The sequence below is a fragment of the Dipodomys spectabilis genome, unplaced genomic scaffold (assembly GCF_019054845.1).
Source record: "Dipodomys spectabilis isolate Male_0828 unplaced genomic scaffold, ASM1905484v1 ptg000032l, whole genome shotgun sequence".
Classification (NCBI taxonomy): Eukaryota; Metazoa; Chordata; class Mammalia; order Rodentia; family Heteromyidae; genus Dipodomys; species Dipodomys spectabilis.
The window spans coordinates 24,580,829-24,603,357 of NW_024870709.1; the positions used below are offsets into that span (position 1 = coordinate 24,580,829).

General features: G+C 37.0%; 1 protein-coding gene across 1 annotated transcript in view; it reads right to left on the reverse strand.

Moving 5' to 3' along the window:
• Positions 1-22,529, reverse strand: part of LOC122105524 (ABI family member 3 binding protein) — a 192,057-nt gene that overhangs the window by 25,456 nt on the left and 144,072 nt on the right. Inside the window, exons 39-47 of the mRNA XM_042676771.1 lie at positions 19,056-19,130; positions 15,961-16,035; positions 13,733-13,792; positions 13,136-13,183; positions 12,320-12,400; positions 10,935-11,012; positions 9,183-9,248; positions 7,158-7,232; positions 852-929 (exon numbers count right to left, since the gene is read on the reverse strand). Coding sequence (XP_042532705.1) covers positions 852-929; positions 7,158-7,232; positions 9,183-9,248; positions 10,935-11,012; positions 12,320-12,400; positions 13,136-13,183; positions 13,733-13,792; positions 15,961-16,035; positions 19,056-19,130 — 636 coding nt within the window. The remainder of the gene's footprint in view (positions 1-851; positions 930-7,157; positions 7,233-9,182; positions 9,249-10,934; positions 11,013-12,319; positions 12,401-13,135; positions 13,184-13,732; positions 13,793-15,960; positions 16,036-19,055; positions 19,131-22,529) is intronic.

Consider the following 22,529-nt stretch of genomic DNA (forward strand, 5'->3'; position numbering starts at 1 on the left):
AGTTAAGTAGTGAAACTCTCCATTGGAGAGGGCCCCAAAGAGGAGTCCCAAAAGAGCAGGTTTCGTAGCATCTGTTAAATGCGAAGATAGTCTGAATTTTTTACTTATTATAAACAGCATACTCTAAACTAGGGATATAAATTTTTTTCAGGAAAAATGTCCTGTTTTAAGTTCTACTCTGTATAATTTATTGTAATCTTTTTTTTTTATATAAGAATAGAACTTGGGGCTGGGAAGGTGGCTCAGTGGTAGAGTGCTTGCCTTGCATGCCTGATGCCCTGGGTTCGATCCCTCAGCACCACATAAGCAAAAAGAAAAAAAGCCGGAAGTGGCGCTGTGGCTCAGGTGGTAGAGTGCTAGCCTTGAGCTGAAGAGCTGAGGGACAGCGCCCAGGCCCAGAGTTCAGGCCCCACGACCGGACCCAAAAAAAAAAAAAATAGAATAGAACTTAAAACAGGGCAATAGCTAGTACTTACAATGAGTAAAAGCACTCATCCACTGAAGCTCATCAGAGCATTATTGAAAATAATTATTGACATTACCTTACTCATGTAACTATAACCCCTCTATACAGTATCTTTACAATAAAAAATTTTGAAAAAAGAAAATAATTACTGAATACTCTGCTAGATGTTCTTGTTAAAATCTCATTTATGTACTGAACGCTTAACATTATCCCAAAGACAATGTTTTGGTATGTTTCTCTACCAATAGGCCTATACTGCTAACACAGTCCTGATGCATTGGGGCCTTGCATACATCATTGATTTTGCTGCCAAACGTAAGCCCACACGTACTGTGCAAGTTTCAGATGTGGGCAGATGAAAGAAGGTTAGCATCTTATTCCTTACCTGGTTTTTTTGTGATGTGAGTAGAGTCTATTGATACATTCTTGACAGTACTTGATGGCTTAGGTGTTTGTTTGATTCCTATAAGCAGAGATATAGAAGGGAATAAATAGCAAAAATGACCTGAATGCCCTTTTTCATAGATATTTGGTAGAGTTGTAGTGGCATTATTTTTGTAATGTGTACATTATTTTTGGTGAGCAGAAGCATTTTGTGCCCATGGTGAATGACCACTTTTTTTCCCCATATTTATGTGTTTTGTGGTTAAAATGTCTCCAGCTTCTCCATGTCCATAAAACATCTTAGAATTCTAGTGCATGTGAATCTATACTTAATGACTTGACTTTAAAGTATCTCTGTTTAGGCCTGTCTATCAGGCTACTAAGGTTACAGACTGAATATTTACATTTTGGATTTGTAAATTAGCCATGGACAAGCCTAAAAACATATTCTTTAAAAAGAAGGTAATCTGAACCTTTGTGTGATATTTTTGTCTTTCAAACACAAATCTGCTAGTTATTACTTAAGCAAAACCTAAATGTCCAGGCTTTGGTTTTTCATAACATTTCTCTCTGTCTGTCTGTCTGTCTCTCTCTCAGTTGTGGGGCCTGAACTCTGGGCCTGGGTGCTGTCCCTCAGCTATTCAGCTCAAGGCTAACCCTCTACCACTTGAGCCACAGCACCATTTCCAGCTTTTTCTGCTTATGTGGTGCTGAGGAATCGAACCCAGGGCCTCATGCACGCAAAGCAGGCTCTCTACCACTGAGCCACCTTCTCAGCCCCTCAGAACTTCTTATGAAAAGAGGAAACTGATGCATGTTTTATCTTAGATATCATTATTCTTATTCTTTTACCTTATAAAATAATCTGTCCTGATGGGACTAGTAGTTTTCATTAAGAAACAACAAAAAAAGAAAATTTAAAGATTAAGGTTAAGATTAAGGTTTACTCTAATAAAATATCAATAGTCTGATAGCCTTCCTAAAATTTGCATATTAAAATGTTTAGTTAATATGATAGTAAAATTTGCATATCAAAATGTTTACTTAATTTGCTAGTTAGTATAATAACAACAACCACAGTGACTACAGCAATGATGACAACAGTGCTTTGAATGCTCACCGTGTTCTTTCAATGTGCAAGCAGATATATTGGCTAAATATGCAACAGATTTTGTTTCCCCAAATGAGACCACATTTTTTCATGAATTGTGAACTTTGTGGATAAACCTATATTGCAATCCCACATTCTCTGCTGTTTGGATAACAAATAACACAAAGTCTTAGAGAATGTTTATAGAGAATCAAATGTTGCTTATTTGTGGTATGAAAAAATGTTTCTGGTGGCAATGGCTGTTTCTATTGTGGCTAACCACAAAGGCATGGTGCAAATGAATGGCTCATTAGTCTTCTTCCTATTCCCTACTGCCAGAGATGCTGGGGTCAGGGATGGTTCATTTGATGGTTCATTTGAATGGCAAATAGGAATGGAAAATAACTTCCATTGCATTTGTGCCATGTGGATGGTTTGATGAGGTTTGATTTCTATTTTTCCAAGGGGGGAATTTGTACTCTAGAAGGTCAGTAGGCTATGTGTACTTTAAATAGACCATGGTTTACAACAATCCTCTAAATATTTGTGCTCTTAATAAAGTATGATGTGTAATTATTAAAGTGATCCAACATTGTCTTCTACTCGATTTGTGCCTTACCTTTGTTGGGTGGGAAATACCATTTTGATTTCACATCTTTGGAAATCCAGTGTAAGACTGATTAAGCAAACTGCTCAAGATCTCAGAGCCAGATTCAGAACAATATATTCCCAGCTCAAAAGCCTTTATCTCAAGGAGGAAGTCCCCTTATCATTTCCTTCTGTCTTCCTTTTTTTTTTTTTTGGTCCTGTCGTGGGGCCTGAACTCTGGGCCTGGGTGCTGTCCCTCAGCTCTTCAGCTCAAGGCTAGCGCTCTACCACTTGAGCCACAGCACCACTTCCAGTTTTTTTCTTTTTTGCTTATGTGGTGCTGAGGAATCGAACCCAAGGCCTCATGCATGCAAGGCAAGCACTCTACTACTGAGCCACCTTCCCCGTTCCTTTGTCTTCCTTATAATAACTAAAAGTGACTACAATCCTAATACTACATTCTGAGCCTCTTCAGTAAGTTGATGGTTCACCAGTATATAAGGGCTAAATGGCCAAGGCCAGAAAATGTGTTATTTAGGTACATGTGTGTGTGACACTCAGAAAGTACTTTCAGATCTTCTGCAAGTCTACCAGGCCACAGGGATGAAGGATCAAAGGGACAAAATCATGGAGTCCTGGAGGGTTTCCAAAGTTCTGCAGGGTACTTGGCAAATAAGGCCAAAGACACCATTTCCCCAGAGCTCTTTTCTCATGGAGAAAGAAACAGGGCTCAGAGATAGAATACTTGCTCAGTATATATGAGGCCCTGGATTTGACCTTCAGGAGATGGGAGACAGGGAGAAAGAGACTGAGAACGACATAGAAACATGTGCAACTAGAGACATACAAACACAGAGACACAAAAAGACAGCAAGGTAGTGCTCATGCGTGAGAAATGGAGCAGAGACAGTGTAGGAAACAAGATGCTTTTTTCTTTCATTTTCTATACAAATAGAGAAAGGGCGTAACATACCACTATGATCCTTAGGTATAAGTACCCAAATTAATAGCTTTTTAGTGGCTACCTAGTTTTTCTCTAGCTTTTGGAAGTAGCTGGAAGCTTATAGTGTGTGAAAGCATTGGGAAGGGTCTTGCATAAGGCAGTCACAGAATTCAGTGAGAAGAGTTGCAACAGGAGACTGAGATGCAGGCCTGTGTAAAGCTCCTGTGTAGAACTCCTGCTGCTCTGAGCAAGAGGGGAAAAGGCCAAAGGCAGCCAAAGGGAGTAGGAGAGGAAAGAAGGAAGCTAGTAAGAAAGATACTGCAGAAAATAGATATTTCAGAACTGGCACCTAGTCAGACAGTCTGGCCCAAGCTAGGACAGAATTCTTCTTCCCTCCAGGCTGGGTTAATTGACATATCTTCTAAAGGACAGAATTAGCTCCGGAAACGCCGAGACCTGAGCCTCGGTGTAATTTCTAACCCCTTTCCACACTGCCATATGGGATTTCTCAAAAAATGTCTCGATTTACATAGTTCACCACTTAGCAATCTCTTGTCCAAAATGAAGTAATGATTTGGGTATTTTTAACCATAGCAACAAAAGCTTTGCAAGCAAACAAATCCTCAAATATATTAGTGGGAATCAATTTTCAAACCTATCAGTGGCTCCATGCCTTGTGACTAAAGGGTCTTTGTGCCCTTGTCCCCAGATGGTGGTACCTGGCTGTAGTTTCAGGGACAATGAGCCAGCAGCCTGGAAGATTTGGTCACAGCCCAGAAAAACACATTCCTTACCCCAAGGAGTCTGGGTAATCTGTGAAGCACACTCCATGTGGGGCCAGTAAAGTGTGGTTTCCCCATTAGTCTGGGGTTCAGATATAATAAAGTCTGCCAAATCACATGCACTGCGATGGTTTCAGAATTACACTTTTTCTATGACATAATAGACCTTGAATAAACGCTGGTTAAATGGGAGAACAGCTCAGCAGTTTCCATCTAAAGGGAGGAACTCAAAGAGCTCATCTAGAATAGGAATCTGCAAACATTTTCTGTATCATCTTGGCTACAACTAATCAACTTAGAAGATTCTATTATGTGAATGCATAAGTTTAAACCAAGGTATCTATATCTATACATCTAGAAACCCTAGAAACCCTAGAAAGGCAGAACTTGTTCTTTTCTTTTCTTCTTTTTTTGTCTGTCTGTCTGTCTGTCATCTGTCTGTCGTCTGTGTGTGTGTGTGTGTGTGTGTGTGTGTGTGTGTGTGTGTGTGTGTGTGTCTGTCTGTCTCTCTCTCTTTGTTTTTAACTCTGGGCCTGGGTACTGTTCCTAAGCTCTTCAGCTCAAGGCCAGCTCTCTGTTGATTTATTGGAGATAGGAGTCTCAAAGACTTTCCTGCTTGGGCTGGCTTTGAACCTCGATCTTCAGATCTCAGCCTCCTGAGTAGCATGAGCCATTGGTGCTCCAGCAGAACTATTTTTTCTAACATTAACACAAAGGAAATGCTATAATGCAAGTATAAGACTTTAAACAATTTGAACCTGCCTCTTTCCCAAAAGATCTGTAAAAAGAGACTTATTTTTAATCTATTCATCTACTGAGGGGCATCTGGGTTGGTTCCATACCTTAGCTATGGTAAATAATGCTGCAATAAACATAGTTGTACTGGTAGCTTTAGTATACCCTTGTCTGTGATCGTTTGGGTAAATGCCCAAAAGTGGTCATAGGGGAGCTCTATGTGGAGTCTTTTGAGGAACCTCCACACTGCTTTCCAAAGTGGTTGAACAAATTTATACCCCCACCAACAATTCAGTAGGATTCCCTTCTGTCAACATCTCCTCCAGCAGCTGTTGTTATTAGAGTTCTTGATTATAGCCATTCTAACTGGGGTGAGGTGGAATCTCAATGTTGTTTTGATTTGCATTTCTTTTATGGCCAGAGAAGTTGAGCATTTGTTCATATTCTATACCTCCATCAGAAAGAATGACATTGCCCCATTTGTTAGGAAATGGGAAGACTTGGAAAAAATTATATTAAGTGAAGTAAGCCAGGCCCAAAGAAATATAGGTCCCATCGTTTCCCTTATTTGCAATAACTAGTATATGTCTAGAACAAGAAAAGGTCAAAAGCTATGTACATATGACCATATAAGATGATGTTAAGTGAAATGAACCCCAACACAGGGACATAAGTGTTTTTTTCTTTCTTGCTGTTGTTTTTTAACGTACTTATAATGCACTATGTGATTTTTTTTTGTTTCTTTTGTATGTTCTTTTCCCGTGGTATAACCCCTGTTTTCCCTGTATTTGATTCCGGTGCCCTGCATCTTGTATATACACTTTTCTAATTTGGGGAGGATAAGGGAAAAGACAAAACGCTTACACAGGGATGCAGTTTGACCACTGTAACCATGAGATGTACAAGACACTATGTTGGAAAGGAACTTTGCAACTTGTGGGGGATAGGGAGGGGAGAGTTGTGGAGGTGGGGAAGGAAGGGGTGGTAGGGGAAGAACAAAGGAGGAGGTAACATTGCTTGATAGAAAATCTACTCATTACCTTACTCATGTAACTGTAACCCCTCTGTACACTATTTTTACAATAAAAATGTATAAAAAAAGAATCTCAAAATGTTACTTTTAGTCATTTTGTTTATGCCAGTCTGAGAAATTACATGTTTTTGTTGTTGTTTTGGTTTTTTTGTCAGTTGTTTGACAGTTGCCTAGGTGTTGTCCCTCTTCAGCTCAAGGCAACCACTCTACTGCTTGATTCACAGCACCACTTCTGGTTTTCTAGTGGTTTATTGGAGATAAGAGTCTCATGGACTTTCCTGCCCAGGCTGGCTTTGAACCATGCTCCTCAGATCTCAGCCTCCTGAGTAGCTAGGATTACAGGTGTGAACTACTGGCGTCCAGCAGAAATTACGTTTTATGTATACATTTAATAAACTATACTTTTCATCCATTTCTACATATGCGAGTACAATGTTGGTACAACTATAATATTTATAGGCTGTCTCATGTTGAAGCATCTTAATTACTACAGATTATTGAATGGAGAAGTTATGTGTTTAAACGTCCATCAAATCAATGTTCTAATTATGAATAATGATGCCTACTCCTATAGACTTATTCAAATTAGGGCTCTGCCATTCATTTTAGCTGAATTGTTTATAAACATTAATATGACTGTAACTATGGTGAATTGTTTCTATGATGATTAAATCTTCTTCATGTTGTTTAAGTTTCACATTCTAGATTGCTATCAGATGCAACCCTTTAAGAAAAGTCTGATAGTACTTGTGCAAATTTATGACTTGAAAACCAAATAATTACAACCTCAAAGGCCAGCCTGTAAATGGAAGGTATGCTGCAGTTAGAGAAAATAGCTACTTAAAAATTGTTATTCATTAGTTTATATTTAATCAAGATTTCTTTTAAGAAGGAATATTGTATTTGGAAGTTGATTTCGTGGACTGGGTTTAGGAAAGTGAAAAGTTATTTTCCAGTGATTTTAAAGCTCTTTGAAGTTTTGATTTCGGAAAGAGTACTAAATTTAATTTCCAACTTCACAAAAATTTCCAGAACTAGTAAAAAAAAAACTTACCATGTGAATTCAACAAAATTACCAAAATTGATGAACATATAATTTTGACAGGATCAAAAAGGAATTAACTTGTGATTATTACCTGTTTTGACTCCATTCCCACTGGGCAGCCCACTGGGTTTGATTCTAATTGGTCTTGTAGTTGTTCTATTCAGAACTACAATAAGAGGAAATAAATAGTTCAGACATTTCTCATGAAAACTTTGCAGCCAAAGGAAGTGACGTTTCTCAGAGAACTGGAAGTCATTTAAGTAGACAATAAAAATAATAGCAGTTGGCCTACCAAAAGTATCATTTAGAATATAGAAATTATATTCTGGTATAAAAACGACAGACTTGAATGTGGGACTAGTGACCTAAATTTGTACTGAGGTAGTCATTATACTTCAATATTTACTTGAAAAAGGTAAAAGACAATTACAGTTCTCAGGGGAAAGATTAATCTTGCTTAATTTGTTAGCTTTAAATACATTCCACAGCAGAATTGAAGAAAAGTCAGGAGTGATTAGGTACATGGTCCAAGGTCATTCTATAACAAAATGTCTCAAGGTTATGGTAGTGCTTGGTTTTCTATGGAGCAGGAAATAATTTGAAAAGTTTCTTCACAGTTCAGTTCTTAAAAGTGGACGTAGGGAAGACTATTATAATGAAAATTCTGTACCTGGGGAATACTACCAAAGGACTACCAACTTCTCAGCAATTAATTGTGACCTTGACAATAAATACATTTTGTAAGTGAGTTTTGTCATTGAAAAAAGCCTTAGAAGAAACCTTAGACTCACACTGAAAAAAGACAGAAAATTTGAGAGCCTTTGGTTCAACTTGTATTTTAGCATATGAGAAATTTCTATAAACCAAATCAACCCTTCCAAGGTAATCTTTACCTAAAGAAGTTTCGCAAAGGAAGATCAGATGACCTTTTAAATAATTTACTAACTCGAGAGTATTTTTCAATATATGATGATAGCAAATGATGATCAAATGAAGTCCTTATATTCAGTGTATAATATGCTAAAATTGAACTATATAACTTGAGGGTAGAGATGGGAAGGGTAAATGTGGAAGAACAATGAAAGAACTGACATTAATCAACAGGCTGTATTTATAATGTGACTTATGGAATTGAAATCTCTTTGTACAACTACTTATAAAATTGTATGTATAATGTTAGCATTATTTTTTCTATCTACCACCTGTAAATATTTTTTCTATCAGTTGAGGCAATCAAGTGGAAATGTTTTCTTGTAAAACAGCCTTCTTACCCTGAGAAGAAAAAAATTTTCTGGTATATTTCTGAGTCAAGCAGAAAAGATCAGATTAAGTTAATGTTAGGGAAATGAACTCTAAGATATGTATTCAAATGTTTTTTTTTTCTTTCAGGTGATTGTTTCCAACACATTTATAAGATTATTTCTTTGTTGCTTTGTATGTCCCTCCCCCATGGTATAACCCTTGCTTTCACTGTATTTGAGGTTGGTATAATTTGTGGAGGGGAATGGAAAAAACAAATCGTGTAAATAGGGATACAGGTGGATCCATTGCAACAATGAGATGTACAAGTCGTTATGTGGAAAAGTGAATTTTACAACTTTGGTGGGGGGTGGAGGAGGATTGGGTGGGGGGGAAGGGAGTGGGTGGGAAGGGGAAACAAAGGAGGAGGCTACAATGCTTGATAAGAAATGCACTCATTATCTTGCCCATGTAATTGTAACTTCTCTGTACAGTATTTTCACAATAAAAAAATAAAAATATAAAAAAATTTTGAAAAGAGAAATAACATTTGAAATTATTGTAAAAAATTGAAGGTTTATGTGATTTATGCATAAATACCATTTAAGAAGAGTTTTGTATTAATAAAGCTCCAGAGTTGTCTCTGAATCTGAACATCATGAAAATTTCTGTCAAGTTCTATCTCTTCCATTAATCAATTAATAGAGGATTAATTAATGATTAATCTACAAGGACAGAATTTCTGCATATCCTTTTGTGTAGCTTAGGGATACATTACTCCTCCACATACCATCGCCACCTTTGACAAATCTGGCTGTTTAAATCCATTTTATATCTATCCTAGCATGCTACTTAGGTGATCAGAGAAAGAGTTTACCAGGTCTGAGGTGTGGTTTGTCAGGTATCCTTGGCCTCCCGGGAATACTATATAATCTGTGTGGTGCTGAAATAGAAGAAATACTTAATATTTAGTAACTAATTTTTTTTTTTTTTTTTGTCAGTCATGGGCTTGAACTCTGGGCCTGCGTGGTGTCCCTCAACTCTTTAGCTCAAGGCAAGCACTCTACCACTAGAGCCACAGCGCCACTTCTGGCTTTTTCTGCGTATGTGGTGCTGAGGAATTGAACCCAGGGCCTCATGCATGCAAGGTAAGCACTCTACCACTGAGCCATCTTCCCAGCCCCTAGTAACTAATTTTTAAAGCCCATTGAATGGAGATTTATCACCTAAGGAGCCACCCATAGCTGGTTCACCTGGCATGGGAGATGACAAAATGTTAGGAAGTCTCCAATTAAGTATTATAGACTTCATGCTAAAAGAATATATGAGAAGCAAAAATATCCACGAATGAAGTAAAAGACACAGGTTGAGTGAGGTCGCTCATTTGTGATGGATTAAGGGCTAATCATCATTTAGTCCATGGTTTTCAAGAGTATTAACTTTACCAGATAGTTGCGTGACATGATAAACAAGTAGTCCATTCATCCATCACCCGTCCATCCATGCACCCATCTCCCCACCCACTCTCTCACCCACATAGCTCAATAATGAGTCCTTGCGCAACACTATTTTGCCAAAGACAAGTAACTGTAAAGGCAAAAAGAAAAGAATGAACATTTGATAGCTAGGAACACCCTTCTCCTCCCCCCCCCACCAAAAAAAAGCATGGTCAATATCAAATTGCCTTTGCTCACAAACTCTGAAATGAACAAATATTCAATGCCTTTCATAATGTTGGATGTAGGAGTGAGTGAAAAGAATGCTTTCTTCACCACCCATCAAGCAAAAATAAGCATGGATAGAGGACTCTAAGACTCACAAGGCAACTCCTAACTCTGTTCCTGCTATCCAAAGCCTGAATACAAATGGCTGAATAGATAAATAAATGATGGTTTTAAGTGGGCACATTTGTGAGATGATACAGAAACATTTTTATTTTCTAAAGTTTTAAAGTGTGCATTCATTCTGGAATTTGTCCATCTACCACTGTGCATGTGTACTCCTCCCTGCGTACCCCATGCTGCCTTCCAATACCAACTTTCTTGTAATATATACCAACTTTCTTGTAATATATTAGCTAACACTGGGAAAACTTTCTTGGAAACTATGTGTGTAGTTCCATCATTTTGATGATTTTTTACATATGCTAAGTGAATCTTTAGCTCATTATAAATTAGCAATGTTTTACCTAACAAGCTAAGAAACAAGCTCCAATATCAGTTCAAAATATCAGGTAGGGGATGGGAGACAAAGAAGGATGGAGGAGGGGGAAGGGAGAAAGAAGGGAAGGAAGGAGGAAGAGGAGGGGAGACGTTAATGGTTCTTTCCTGGCTATCAGATGTGGAAGTGAGGCATGTGAAAGTTAAACATATTAGTTGTCAATATCCAACAGTTTATACTACATTCAGAAGCAAAGCTCCAACTAAAGAACTGGGTACCACTGTTAATGGATAAAATAGAACAGTTCAGATTTGGCCAATATCCTTCACCTTTAAAATAAAAACAATCTAGTGATTTGCTGTGACAAACAAACAAACAACAACAAAAAAACCTAAAAACAAAAGTTGTGTCTTGGCTGGGGAAAAAAAAAACTAAAGAAAAATTACTAGAGATGGGGAAGTAGTATTACCCTGAGTTGTCTTTGCCAGTTCAGTTGTTCGTGGAATCTTAGTTGTGAAGAGTTCTTGGGTGAATTGGTCTGTTTCTTCTGGAGAAAAACATAGCAAGACATCTTGTTTTAAATAATTATCGTTACAGATATTACAGAAAGTAAAAACGAAAAATGAGAAATAATTATTCATGCTCTTTTTGCTCCATGAAATAGGATTTACTACATTATAAATATGTCCCATAACCACAATTCAAAGTTAATGGTACTTTGCAGCGGGGGTGGGGGGGGGGCAGTTTGAGACTGGTCCTTGAACTTGAACTCTGGGCCTGGGCACTGTCCATGAGACTTTTTTCTCAGGGCTAGTGCTCTACCACTTGAGTTATAGTTCCACTTCTGGCTTTTGGGGGGATGCTTAATTATACATAAGAATCTCATGGACTTTCATGTAGAGGTTGGCTTTGAACCTCAGTCCTCAGATCTCAGCCTCCTCAGTAGCTAGGATTACAAATACGAGCCACTGACATCCAGCTCAATGGTACATTTTAATCACTTTTATTTATTATATGTGCTATCTTATTTTAATCTTATTTAACTCTTGGAAGGATTTCCAAAAGCTTTTAGCTCAGGATCATGGTTTTGTGATGTGGCTATCCTTGGATGTAGCTTGTGTATGAAAATCTTTAAAGTGAATGTATTTGTCATCCTATCTCCTCCCTACTCCACAAATTCCACAAATTATGTGCATTGGCTGGAAAAGATATGCCACTGACTGAAACGTAGTCCTGCAGGCATCAGAGAGGATGTGACAAATGAACCAACAAGCACAAGGCGTCTGTTCATTTTTCAGCCATAACTCAGCAAACTGAGGCTTCCTCTGAGGTAAACATGTTTATAGTGAACTCATGCAATGCAAGCCTAGCTCATACCAATCGGCCTTTCTAATACAGCCATCCTTGTTCCGTCATGTAACCTACATTCTGAGTAGATTAGTCATCCCTAGATTACTTGCAATAACCAATACACTATAAATACTTTGTAAGTAGTTGATAATTACATTTCCTAGTGAATAATGATGAGAAAAGTCTATAGCTTATATTCCTTTTTTCAAAAAAATTTTTAATTTAATTTTGCTTGAATCCACAGATGCAACACAGATGTGTCTATAGATAACCGAGGACTGAAAAATTTTTTTTGATCTTAAAAAGTTACATATGGAAAATCATCATATACGGTAGAAGGACAAATATGCAGAATGCAAAAGTTTCTAAAAAGTGGGTACTTTTGTGTAACAGACCTTCTAGTCATAAATACCCCACTTGAACACAATGTACTTAGAACCTCTTTAAGGGCAATCTTTAAAAGGAAAGTCCCTCATTGGATTGATATATCAAAACAAAATTTACCCTGTGTAGTTTGCAGCTCCTCTTGAAAAGGGCTTGGTGAAATGATAGGTACAAAGGGAATGCCTCGTGTCTCTAAAGGAGCTGCAAAAGAAGAGTAGCCAGATTATAAACTTTCCAACTAAAGCCAGAAACAGAAAATAGAAGTAGAAAAGAAAATTAGGTGAGTGATGAAGAAGAAAGTTAAACGTGCACTGAACCTTCAAGAACAAAGACCATGGAACATTAGGATAATGGTTCTCAACTGTGCTTTGACACAGCTCCATGAGAATGCCTGATTAAGATAAGGTGTGGGCTAAGTAAGTCCTAATCCTGATCTATGAGTTATAACTCTTCTCTCTTTATCTCCCACCAAAGAGAGCACAGAGGGCTGCAAAACTGTTAGGATATTTTTTAAGTCTGTTCCAGATTAATTTCACAAGTAAATTGCTGGCAATATTCAGTCCATGTTTTGATCAATATTAATTTCTTGTAGCACATGGTGAGCTCATTATAGGTGGGTGTGTTGTAACGTTACAGCTGAGAACCACTAAGTCAACATGAATTGTTCACTAGATGGGCATTGGGTTAGATGGAATCATGAAGATGAATGAGGTAGCTGAGGGTGCACTCTGTAACTCAGTCTTCAGAGCAAAACCTTCACGGTGGTGAAGCCGTGGCTTGGTTTTCTATTTGTGTAAGATCAATTAGAGAGAGGCTGGAATGATTACATGAATTGAGAAGAGGTAATGTTTCAACCATTAACATTTGAAAAAGACCTGCAATATTGCTGGTTACCCAGGAAATAATTAGAATTGGTCAGTATGGGAGGTCAATTACCTATTGTTGTCTTTGGTGGCTCAATTCTAAAGGTAACAGGTTGCAGAACTATGCCAAAAGCAAAGCAAATAAATATACTGTGAGAATTATTACCAGAGAAATGAAAGTAGTTTCTGTGTTTTCTAGATACATTTATTTAACCACCTAAACATTCTCTAAGAACCACAATAAATAGGAAACGATCCTGCATAACAGATACCACTCAGGGAAGTAATTTAATTAAAACTTTAGAAATCTCATCACTATCATTTTGAGGAAAACTTATGGGAAAGCATCCATTATTTTCTTAAAAGTTCACTAATAGTTGTAGAGTTGGTATATTTATCTTTTGAAAGGATATAAAACAGTTCTCTCAGTAAGTGTTTCATAATTTTAGCATAATATCCTAGTCAATAATCCTATTATATGCCAAGGTAAACTTCAACCAGATTATATAAAATCATAAAAGTTCAGATTATATGATTAAATTTCTTCCACTGACTTACACGTTATATCCATGATATTTTCTGGCCTCTTCCATACCACAGCCATTAAAATATACTTACCACAAGAATATTTTTATACTCTATAACTGTGAAAATAAAATTATTTATTTACCAGGTTCACTCTGAGAGACCTCAAGGTCTGGTTTCTGGGGAAGGAACACATCTTTTGCAACTGAAAGATAAGGATGATAAGATTCTCTAAATGTCACACTTGGAGTGAACTTAATCCAGATACACAATCTCAGAAAGCATGAAGAAAGCAAAGTTATTTCCACATTAGTTAAAGACTGAAGATGAGAAGGATCATCTTTCATTCAAAATGGAAAAATATCACTGTGTAAAGAAAGGTCTGTGACAGTAGACAGATACAAAGTTGGTCATAGTTCACTTTTGAAGTCTCCTTGAAGGGGAAAAAGAAGAAAGGTCTAATTTAATTAAACACAGCAGACAGGTTTTTCTCAGGTGGCTTATGAAAATAAAATCAGTTTTTGCTCAATGTGGTTAGCTACCATTTTAATGCTTATGCTAAAATCTACTGATCACAATAAAAATATTACCTTACTTAATGTTCATAAAAGGCTTACAAATGGATGAAAACAGCAGAAAGAAAGAGAAACATCTTGAATAAATAAGAGGAGGACAGTTTTATTCCAAATGGCACGAGCAGCTTTTTTAGGAAAAAATATAAAGCAAAAAAGGATGGCCAGTCATCACAAGATACCACATGTAAAGTTTACGCTGGCACTTCTCACATTGTACATGTTATAGAAATGCCACCAGTTGCCATTTTGTCTATAGTGATGTAGCTTTCAGTATATCAGAGGTCATGGGTTCTTGTCATATGAGAATATGAGAAAAGACAAAAATGCTTACCTAAACAATAGATTAGCTTATATTTAGTTTCTGATACTTAGAATGTTTTTAATGATACTTTCTTTCTCTACACATAAAATAGAGTGAAAACTCGATAACATTATTTCTTTCACCAATCCTGAGGCTTGAACTCTGGATGCTGTCCTTGAGCTTGTTTGCTTAAGGCTAGCGCTCTACCACTTGAGCTTCCAGCTTCTTTGGTAGCTAACTGGAGATCAGAATCTCACAGACTTTCCTGTCCAGGCTAGCTTCGAACTGTGATCTTCAGATTTCAGCCTCTTGAGGAGACAGGATTATAGTCATAAACTATTGGCACTAGAGATAACAATATTTCTTATTGGGAAAAGCACCAGGACAATTTCTTATTGTTCTCACTAGGTCTTTTTTCCAAATCTCACCCTAAGAGCAGTTTAAAGTGTGTTTTTAACTCAATTCCCTCATAGGGAAGACCTCCTCAGGCCTACTCTTTCACTGAAAGGGTTTTCTACTACACTGAATACATTAAAATGGTTTTCTTGCATTTACACAATGCTAGTAAAAATTAGTAATCGTATAGAATTCCATCTCAGAAGGATGATGAAGAAAAATTCTCCATCATGAGCTAGCCAATAATCGCTTTGCCATTAGTGTGGGAAAAAGTTCTATAAAAATAGACATTCTCTTTTTATTGTTTTGGGGGATAATATAACTTTCATACCATATCTGTTTTTAATGTGGGTCACCAAGTAACTAAATAACAACTAAATTACAGTTGTGGAATTTGGAATGGAATAGAAATGACTCAGCTGTAATTTTTATGAGCTAAATACTAACAATCTAGGGAAATTTGAAAGTGTAGACTTTTAAAAAAATTATGAAATTTCAAAACGATCAGCAGTTCAAAGAGCTAAAGAAAAGCTACAATACTGAACATATCATCTATCTTGTGCAAGGAGTCAAGTGGTAAAATTATGAGCAATTTCCAATTGTAAAGCAAACTAAATGTTTACCTGAAAGGTTGAAGGAGAGGAGACTTTGCTTTTAGCTCTGCAAAGGTCCATGAACAAACAAAGAATTCTGTAGTTTACAAATGCTCTCACTGATTATAGCACTAGACTATACAAACAAGTGCTGGGATTAAGAAAGAAAACGTTGACTGAAGGTGTTCTGCTAATTAATTCATCCTGCTGTATGTAGATTACTTGCTACTATTTGTGCTTATGGAGAAATGTACACCAGAGTAATGTGGAGAACAGATGCTAAAATTGGCACTTTTCTTTTTAGCTGGGAAGTGATGATTTACTAAACTGCCACAGCAGACATCCTACCATAGATGAAAGAATGGAAACAGAAATATTTAAAAAAAGAAATAGGACTCGTAATACTTAAGCCATTGCAGCTCTAAGAAATGCCTTCACTGTCTTGCTTCGCTGCAACTTAGTGCAACAGTGGAATGCATATGACTTAGACAGGAAGTAAAGCATTTACCAGGTGTGGTGTATGACACTTCCGGACTGGATGGCATTTTTGGTTTTGAAGTAGCTCTCTGGGACGCTTTAGGAACTGAAAGAGAGAACTCAGATCATGAGTCATTTGGTTTTGGTAGCTCTGTCATGCTGACCACAGAAGGTATGGCAATAAATAAACTTGAACACTGATAAAAAGTACTGTTGATAATGAAGTTCAAAAGGTGTTCTGGTTAAAGGCTCTAGAAACAGAGCAGTTAGAAATCTGATGAAAATTCTCTCACATTAGGAAAATGAAACATAAAACATTACCATATTTGATGAAGCATCAGAATAGGATAAAACAATTCTCAAAATTTTCATTTAGGATAAGACAGCCTTTAAATTAATGCAAGAGTGATTTTGTTTTCTGGATATATTTATTTGACTTCTCCTTAAACACATTCTCATGTCTTTGATGGATAGTAAAGCAGATAAAGTTGGCAGAGTCAGAGTAGAATCTCCTGAAGCATGTGAAATTTAAAATCATGTCACCAACAACAGAAAGCTACACAGACAATGCACAGGAATGCTGGTTCACTGTATGCATTTCTCCCATTTCACCAGGATATTTACAAATTTGAAGAATCTGAGAATATCATGATTTAATATTCTTTACTACATCCACTATAGTTATAAGCTGTCTAAATAGAAAATTAAAGAGAAGATCGTTATTACTTGTGAACTCAGGAATTTAAAAATCAAACATTTATTGATGTAAAATATTCTTCATTTGTTTCAAAATTTGGATCCTGTTTTCCCCTACTCTGTCAAACATAGATTTGAATTTTTTCACTTAATTTGTAAAGATATTTAAAGTTAAAATAATTCTTAAATGCACAATATCATTCTTGGAAAAAATTAGATGGAAAATGGTGTTGCATTTAATTATTTACTAATAACAAAGAATTATAGTCTAAATGTCTTAACTCCTAGGATTTTCATCTTTAACATCTTAGACTTTTTTTTTTTTTTGGGTCCAGTTGTGGGGCCTGAACTCTGGGCCTGGGCGCTGTCCCTCAGCTCTTCAGCTCAAGGCTAGTGCTCTACCACTTGAGCCACAGCGCCACTTCGGCTTTTTTCTTTTTGCTTATATGGTGCTGAGGAATCGAACTCAGGGCCTCAAGTATGCAAGGCAAGCGCTCTACCACTGAGCCACCTTCCCAGCCCACATCTTAGACTTTTTGATCTTTTCTCTTACATTGCAATAGTCATCAACATTACATGACTCTAAAAAATTCCTTAGTCTATACTGTATATTTAAATAGAAGTTTGAGAGATTCTTCTCATGTGATTTTTTAATCTATACATTTCTAAAGTTATATTTTAAGTTTCCTATTAACAAATATAATATATTTGGGTTGTACATCTAACACCTTGATTGTTTAAGATTTTGGTGTGTTTTTATTCCTATTTTATTTTATTTATTACAAAATCAATAATCATTTTCACATAACTGTTTTATATCTTAATGGTTCAAATGTATTTGTTACTACTTAAATTCTTTAGGGGAGTGTGGCCTTGCAATATTTATACATTTTTTGGGGGGAGGGGTCCGGTCGTGGAGCCTGAACTCTGGGCCTGGGTGCTGTCCCTCAGCTCTTCAGCTCAAGGCTAGCACACTACCACTTGAGCCACAACACCACTTCCGGCTTTTTTCTTTTTTGCTTATGTGGTGCTGAGGAATCAAATCCAGGGCCTCATGCATGTAAGGCAAGCGCTCTACCACTGAGCCACCTTCCCAGCCCCTATTTATACATTTTTATGTATCAGAAAATATTTTCATGGTAAAGATAGCTATTAATTTAAACATAAAAATACATGAAATGAGAAAAATTTTCATATTTAGGTACATATGGGACATATGTACCTAATTCTTTTAATGAATCTTTCTTTAAAGAAAAAAATATTGATAAATGAAATTTCTCAGTTGGGTGTTGGTGGCTCATGTCTAGTTACTCAGAAGGCTGACATCTGAGGATCACAATTTAAAGCCAGCCCTTGCAGGAATGTTTATGGGATGTATCTCCAATTAACTACCAGAAAGTCAGAAGTGGAGCCCTGGCTCAAGTGACAGAATACTGACTTTGAGCAAAAAATTCCAAGACAGCATCCAGACTCCTAAGATAAAACCCAAGGATGAGCACATACACACATACAAATTTCTCTCATTATCTCCTCGCTACTCAAGAGGCTGAGATCTGAGGATTGCGGATCAAAGCCAGCCCATCAGGAAAGTCCATGAGACTCTTATCTCCAATAAATTACCAGAAAACCAGAAGTAGCACTGTGGCTCAAATGGTAGCGTGTGGAGCTTTGAGCTGAAGAGCTAAGGGACAGCAGGAGTCCAAATATCTGGATCCAAGTTAATTTTATTGTTGCTAAATATGTTCCTTTCCCAGCTCATTATATTAGTGAATGTTTGATTCCTAGTGTAGTGGGCTGGTCCACATCAGATATTCTTTGTGAGAAGAACAAATAATAGTGGCCATTTCAATTAGGTGATTGGAAGGTGAAAAGCATTCGGGATAGGGAAAGGGCAGAGGAAAGTCTCAAACTAGAACAGGAAAAGGGAGTAGGCAGGTTACTTTGTGTAAGAAATGCCTTTCTTAACTATCCCTCTCTTAAATAATATAACATTAGCAACATTCTTGTGGAATCAGTTCCTCCACTGATAAGCTTTTTGATCAGGCCTAAAAATAAACCTAATTTTTTTAGGATACCAAACATGACATTTTGTTTGTTTTTGTTGTTCGTGGGGCTTGAACTCTGGTCCTGAGTGCTGTCCCTCAGCTCTATCAGCTCAAGGCTAGCCTCTACCACTTGAGCAACAACGCCATTTCCAGTTTTCTGGTGGTTTATTGGAGATACGAGTCTCATGGACTTTCCTGCCTCGGCTGGCTTTGAACCGCGATCCTCAGATCTCAGCCTCCTGAGTAGCTAGGATTATAGGCGTGAGCTACCGGTGCCCGGCAAAGATGACATATTTTAAGAGGGTTAAAATACAACTGCTATAAATCACAGAAAAACCGCATCAACCTAAAAATTTTAAGGTTAAATCATCAAATACTTATTTACCTGGTTGTGTTTGTGGAAATCTTGGGCGTTGTGGTGTTTGGGGCTGGGGTGGCACATGGGGTGTCTGCCTGGGAGCTAAAAGAGAGACATGAGGTTGGAGCTCTGGAGCCCATCGAATTACAGTATTTGGCCTGTCGAAGGCCAAAGATGTTTGTTGAGAGAACAAAGCCCCAAAACACAGCCAACTGCTATTAAAGCTCCAAAGATCTTACAAAGTAGAGGGAGACAATTTATTTATGCACAAAACAAAACAAAATGCACTTTAAACAACATCCAAGCTATTCAGCTGGAATATTGGAGGAATCATTGGAATTTCAGAAATATTTACTTCAAATTCTCTTTAAATGCATTGAAAACAAATTTCCTAATAACTACAACTCATTCTTATAACAAGTTCATATTATTTCATCAGGTACTATTTTGAATATGTACTTTTTTTTTCCTAAATAGAAAACAAAACCACAGTTATATCCCAAACTTTAAACATATTTTATTAGAAAGTCCTAATGGAAAAAATAATCTTTTTGTACAAAATGCAACATTTATTGGTCTTATTGGGGAAGAAAAATTCAACATCAAAGATACTTTCTTCTGAAGAGTTACTCTTTTGCTGGGATAGCCCTAAAAAAAAATCCAGAACATTCTTTGTGAAAAAAAAAATCATTTCTTTACCAAGAAAAAGTATACCCTGACAAAGGAAAGGAATGATCAGATTCAAGGTTTCAGTTTGTGAGAATCACTGGGCTAAGCTAGAATGTGCTTTGGATAAAAAAAATTGAGAAGGAAGAAAATGGTACCCGCATTATGCAGTGTAAGACACCTTAAGGAAAGCTGGCTGAAAATGTTATTAGATAGTGGAATGTTGATAAAAAACAAAGCATGTCCAATGTCATTAGTTTCAGACACCTTAAGGAAGAAATTGTTGAAAGCAAGAGCTGTTAGACCCATGTTTCTGAGTGAAATGTGTGGTGGCTTCTTCCTGGACCTAAATAAAATATGTATGATATATAGTGGTTAAAGAGGAATCTTCTTGCCTATAGAGAGATAAACAGCAAAACATTTCAGAGGTTCCTTTGCTTATTAATCGCGGTCTATAAACAGGTTTTTCATCAAAAGTTACATGATTTTAAAGACGCTTTTATAAAATTTCAAAGTTCCATCCTTTGAGTATTTCACTGTGCTTCTTTAATTCTCAACCCCCTTGCTTGTGAGGTTTCCAAATGATGTTCTGTTTGCTTATCTAGATCACACCATGTGACACAAAGAAATACCATGAGGTAATTACACACACAAAAAAATTGACCCACAGTAAGGCCCATTGGTGGGAGGCTAAGTACAGTGGCTAAAACCTGTGCTCCTGGATCTAGGAAGTTTGAGGCAGGGGGATCAAGAGTTCAAGGCCAGCCTAGGGCTATATACCAAGACTATTTCAGAAACAAATAACACCTCACTGGTAGCAGTCTGTTTACAATTAAATAGCTCAATAATGGAAATTATTTGGGCTATTGAAGACAAACTTTAGGAAAGTTAGGGGAGACTGATCTTCTATTCCATTCATGTAGGCAATGTAGAATTTTGGAAAAAATAACCACAGAGTTTATAGGTAGCTCTTAACCGATTGTTTCAGAGTATAATGAATGGTAAAATGAATACCCTCCCCAATTCTCTAGAAACATAAACACATAAAAATAGTTTAACGGCAATCAGAATAGAAGTTTGGGCTTCATTGTGATCAGTTTCTATGTTGTGGAAACTGTGCACATTGAGATTATTTTTCATCAGAAGAGGCACATTTAGTTATCTACATGGGATTTATATATATATATATATATATATATATATATAGTAATACATGGTGATTTTAATCAAGTCGATCTCTATGATCACTAAAGTTAATGACTTGGTTTAGTTTTTTCTCACATATATGGGGTGACATGCAGGTCACAGAAGAAGCAGAAAGAAGTAAGATGTCTGAAAGATGGCAGGGGACCGGTCAGTTACACACGTTATATGATTATACAGTGAAATCAGTGTCTAGAATCTTATAGAAATTTTAACCACAAATTGAATACCTTAAAATACTTTTTTACATGTCCATAGAAATTATAAAACTAGCTAGTAGTTAACCAGTAGTTAAAATTAGGGTATATTCACACATATGTACTTACATGCACACACATATAGATACACACACACATAGAAAGTAGAAATGCCCCTCAGAAACATTTCTATTTCCTTTTTCTCTCTCTGTCTCTCCCTTTTCTTTCTTCTTTTTCTTTTTGCCTTTCAGTTTGGCAGAGCTAGTTAGAATTCAGGACTTTGTGTTTGCTAAGTAGGTGCTCTACTGTTGAGCCTCATCTGAGTCCTTGCTTTCCCTATTTTTTAAAATAAGGTCTTGACTCGAGAAACAAAGGACCTCCACTCATCTGGTTGAATCATTACTAAATGACCCCATGCTGCTGACCACATATATGGTATATATGTGCACATCGGAGGGAAACTAGGAGGAGGACACAGAACCAGAGGGAATTAGGGGAAAACATAAAACAGCGGGACCCACAGCTGCACTGGTCATTGATTAAAACAAACTAAGCAACTCAATGGCAGCGATGGGAGGGAGGGAATGAGCGGGAAAGAGAAAACAGCTGACACTAAACAAAAGGAAAGAAATGTATGCATCACTCAATGTGGAAGAAATAACTGTATTGTCAAAGCTCATAGAACACATAAACTTTATAGATCATGATAAAGGCAATTTGCCCCATGAAGGTTAGAATGTATTTGTGACTTAAACTAAGTGTCACTATCCCACAGTACTGTGAAATTTCTGAAATTTATGTAATCACTTAATCACAATAAAAAATTGCTATTAAAAAATAAGGTCTTGATTTTCTTGTCTAAGCTGGCCTGTACTGTGACCCTCCTCCTATTCACATTTCCCCATAGCTGGGATATAGGTGCATACCACTACACTCACCTTGGTTAAATTGGTTGAGGTGGCCTCGTATGCACTTTTTGCCCAAGCTAGTTTCTAACCACAGTACTTCTGATCCCAGTTTCTAAAGTAACTAAGATGTCAGGTGTGAGCCACTGCATCCACCTGTGTGCCTATTTTGCTTTTAACAAAACATTTCCAGAGTAGCTGAGAGGTGTTTTTCAGCATCACACTGAAGAGGATAGACAACATTACCATTTGAGAGATTATTGAGGACAGATGGTGCTACATCAGAAAGACAGGCTGACCCAGCAAACACTGAGGGCAATGAATGAAACCAGGGCTACAGATGTCCAGAAGAGCTCATATTATTACTCTGCAAACACTTACCTCATGAATGAAATACAAAGTAGTGTATTTATCAGGTTTGGTCTGAGCCCATCTGGACTGGGTAGAATTATAGTATGGGAAGGCAAAGGAGGTTCTATGATAGTTGAAGGAAAGTATGTGGGGTTACTACAGTGCTAGCACACCCTGAT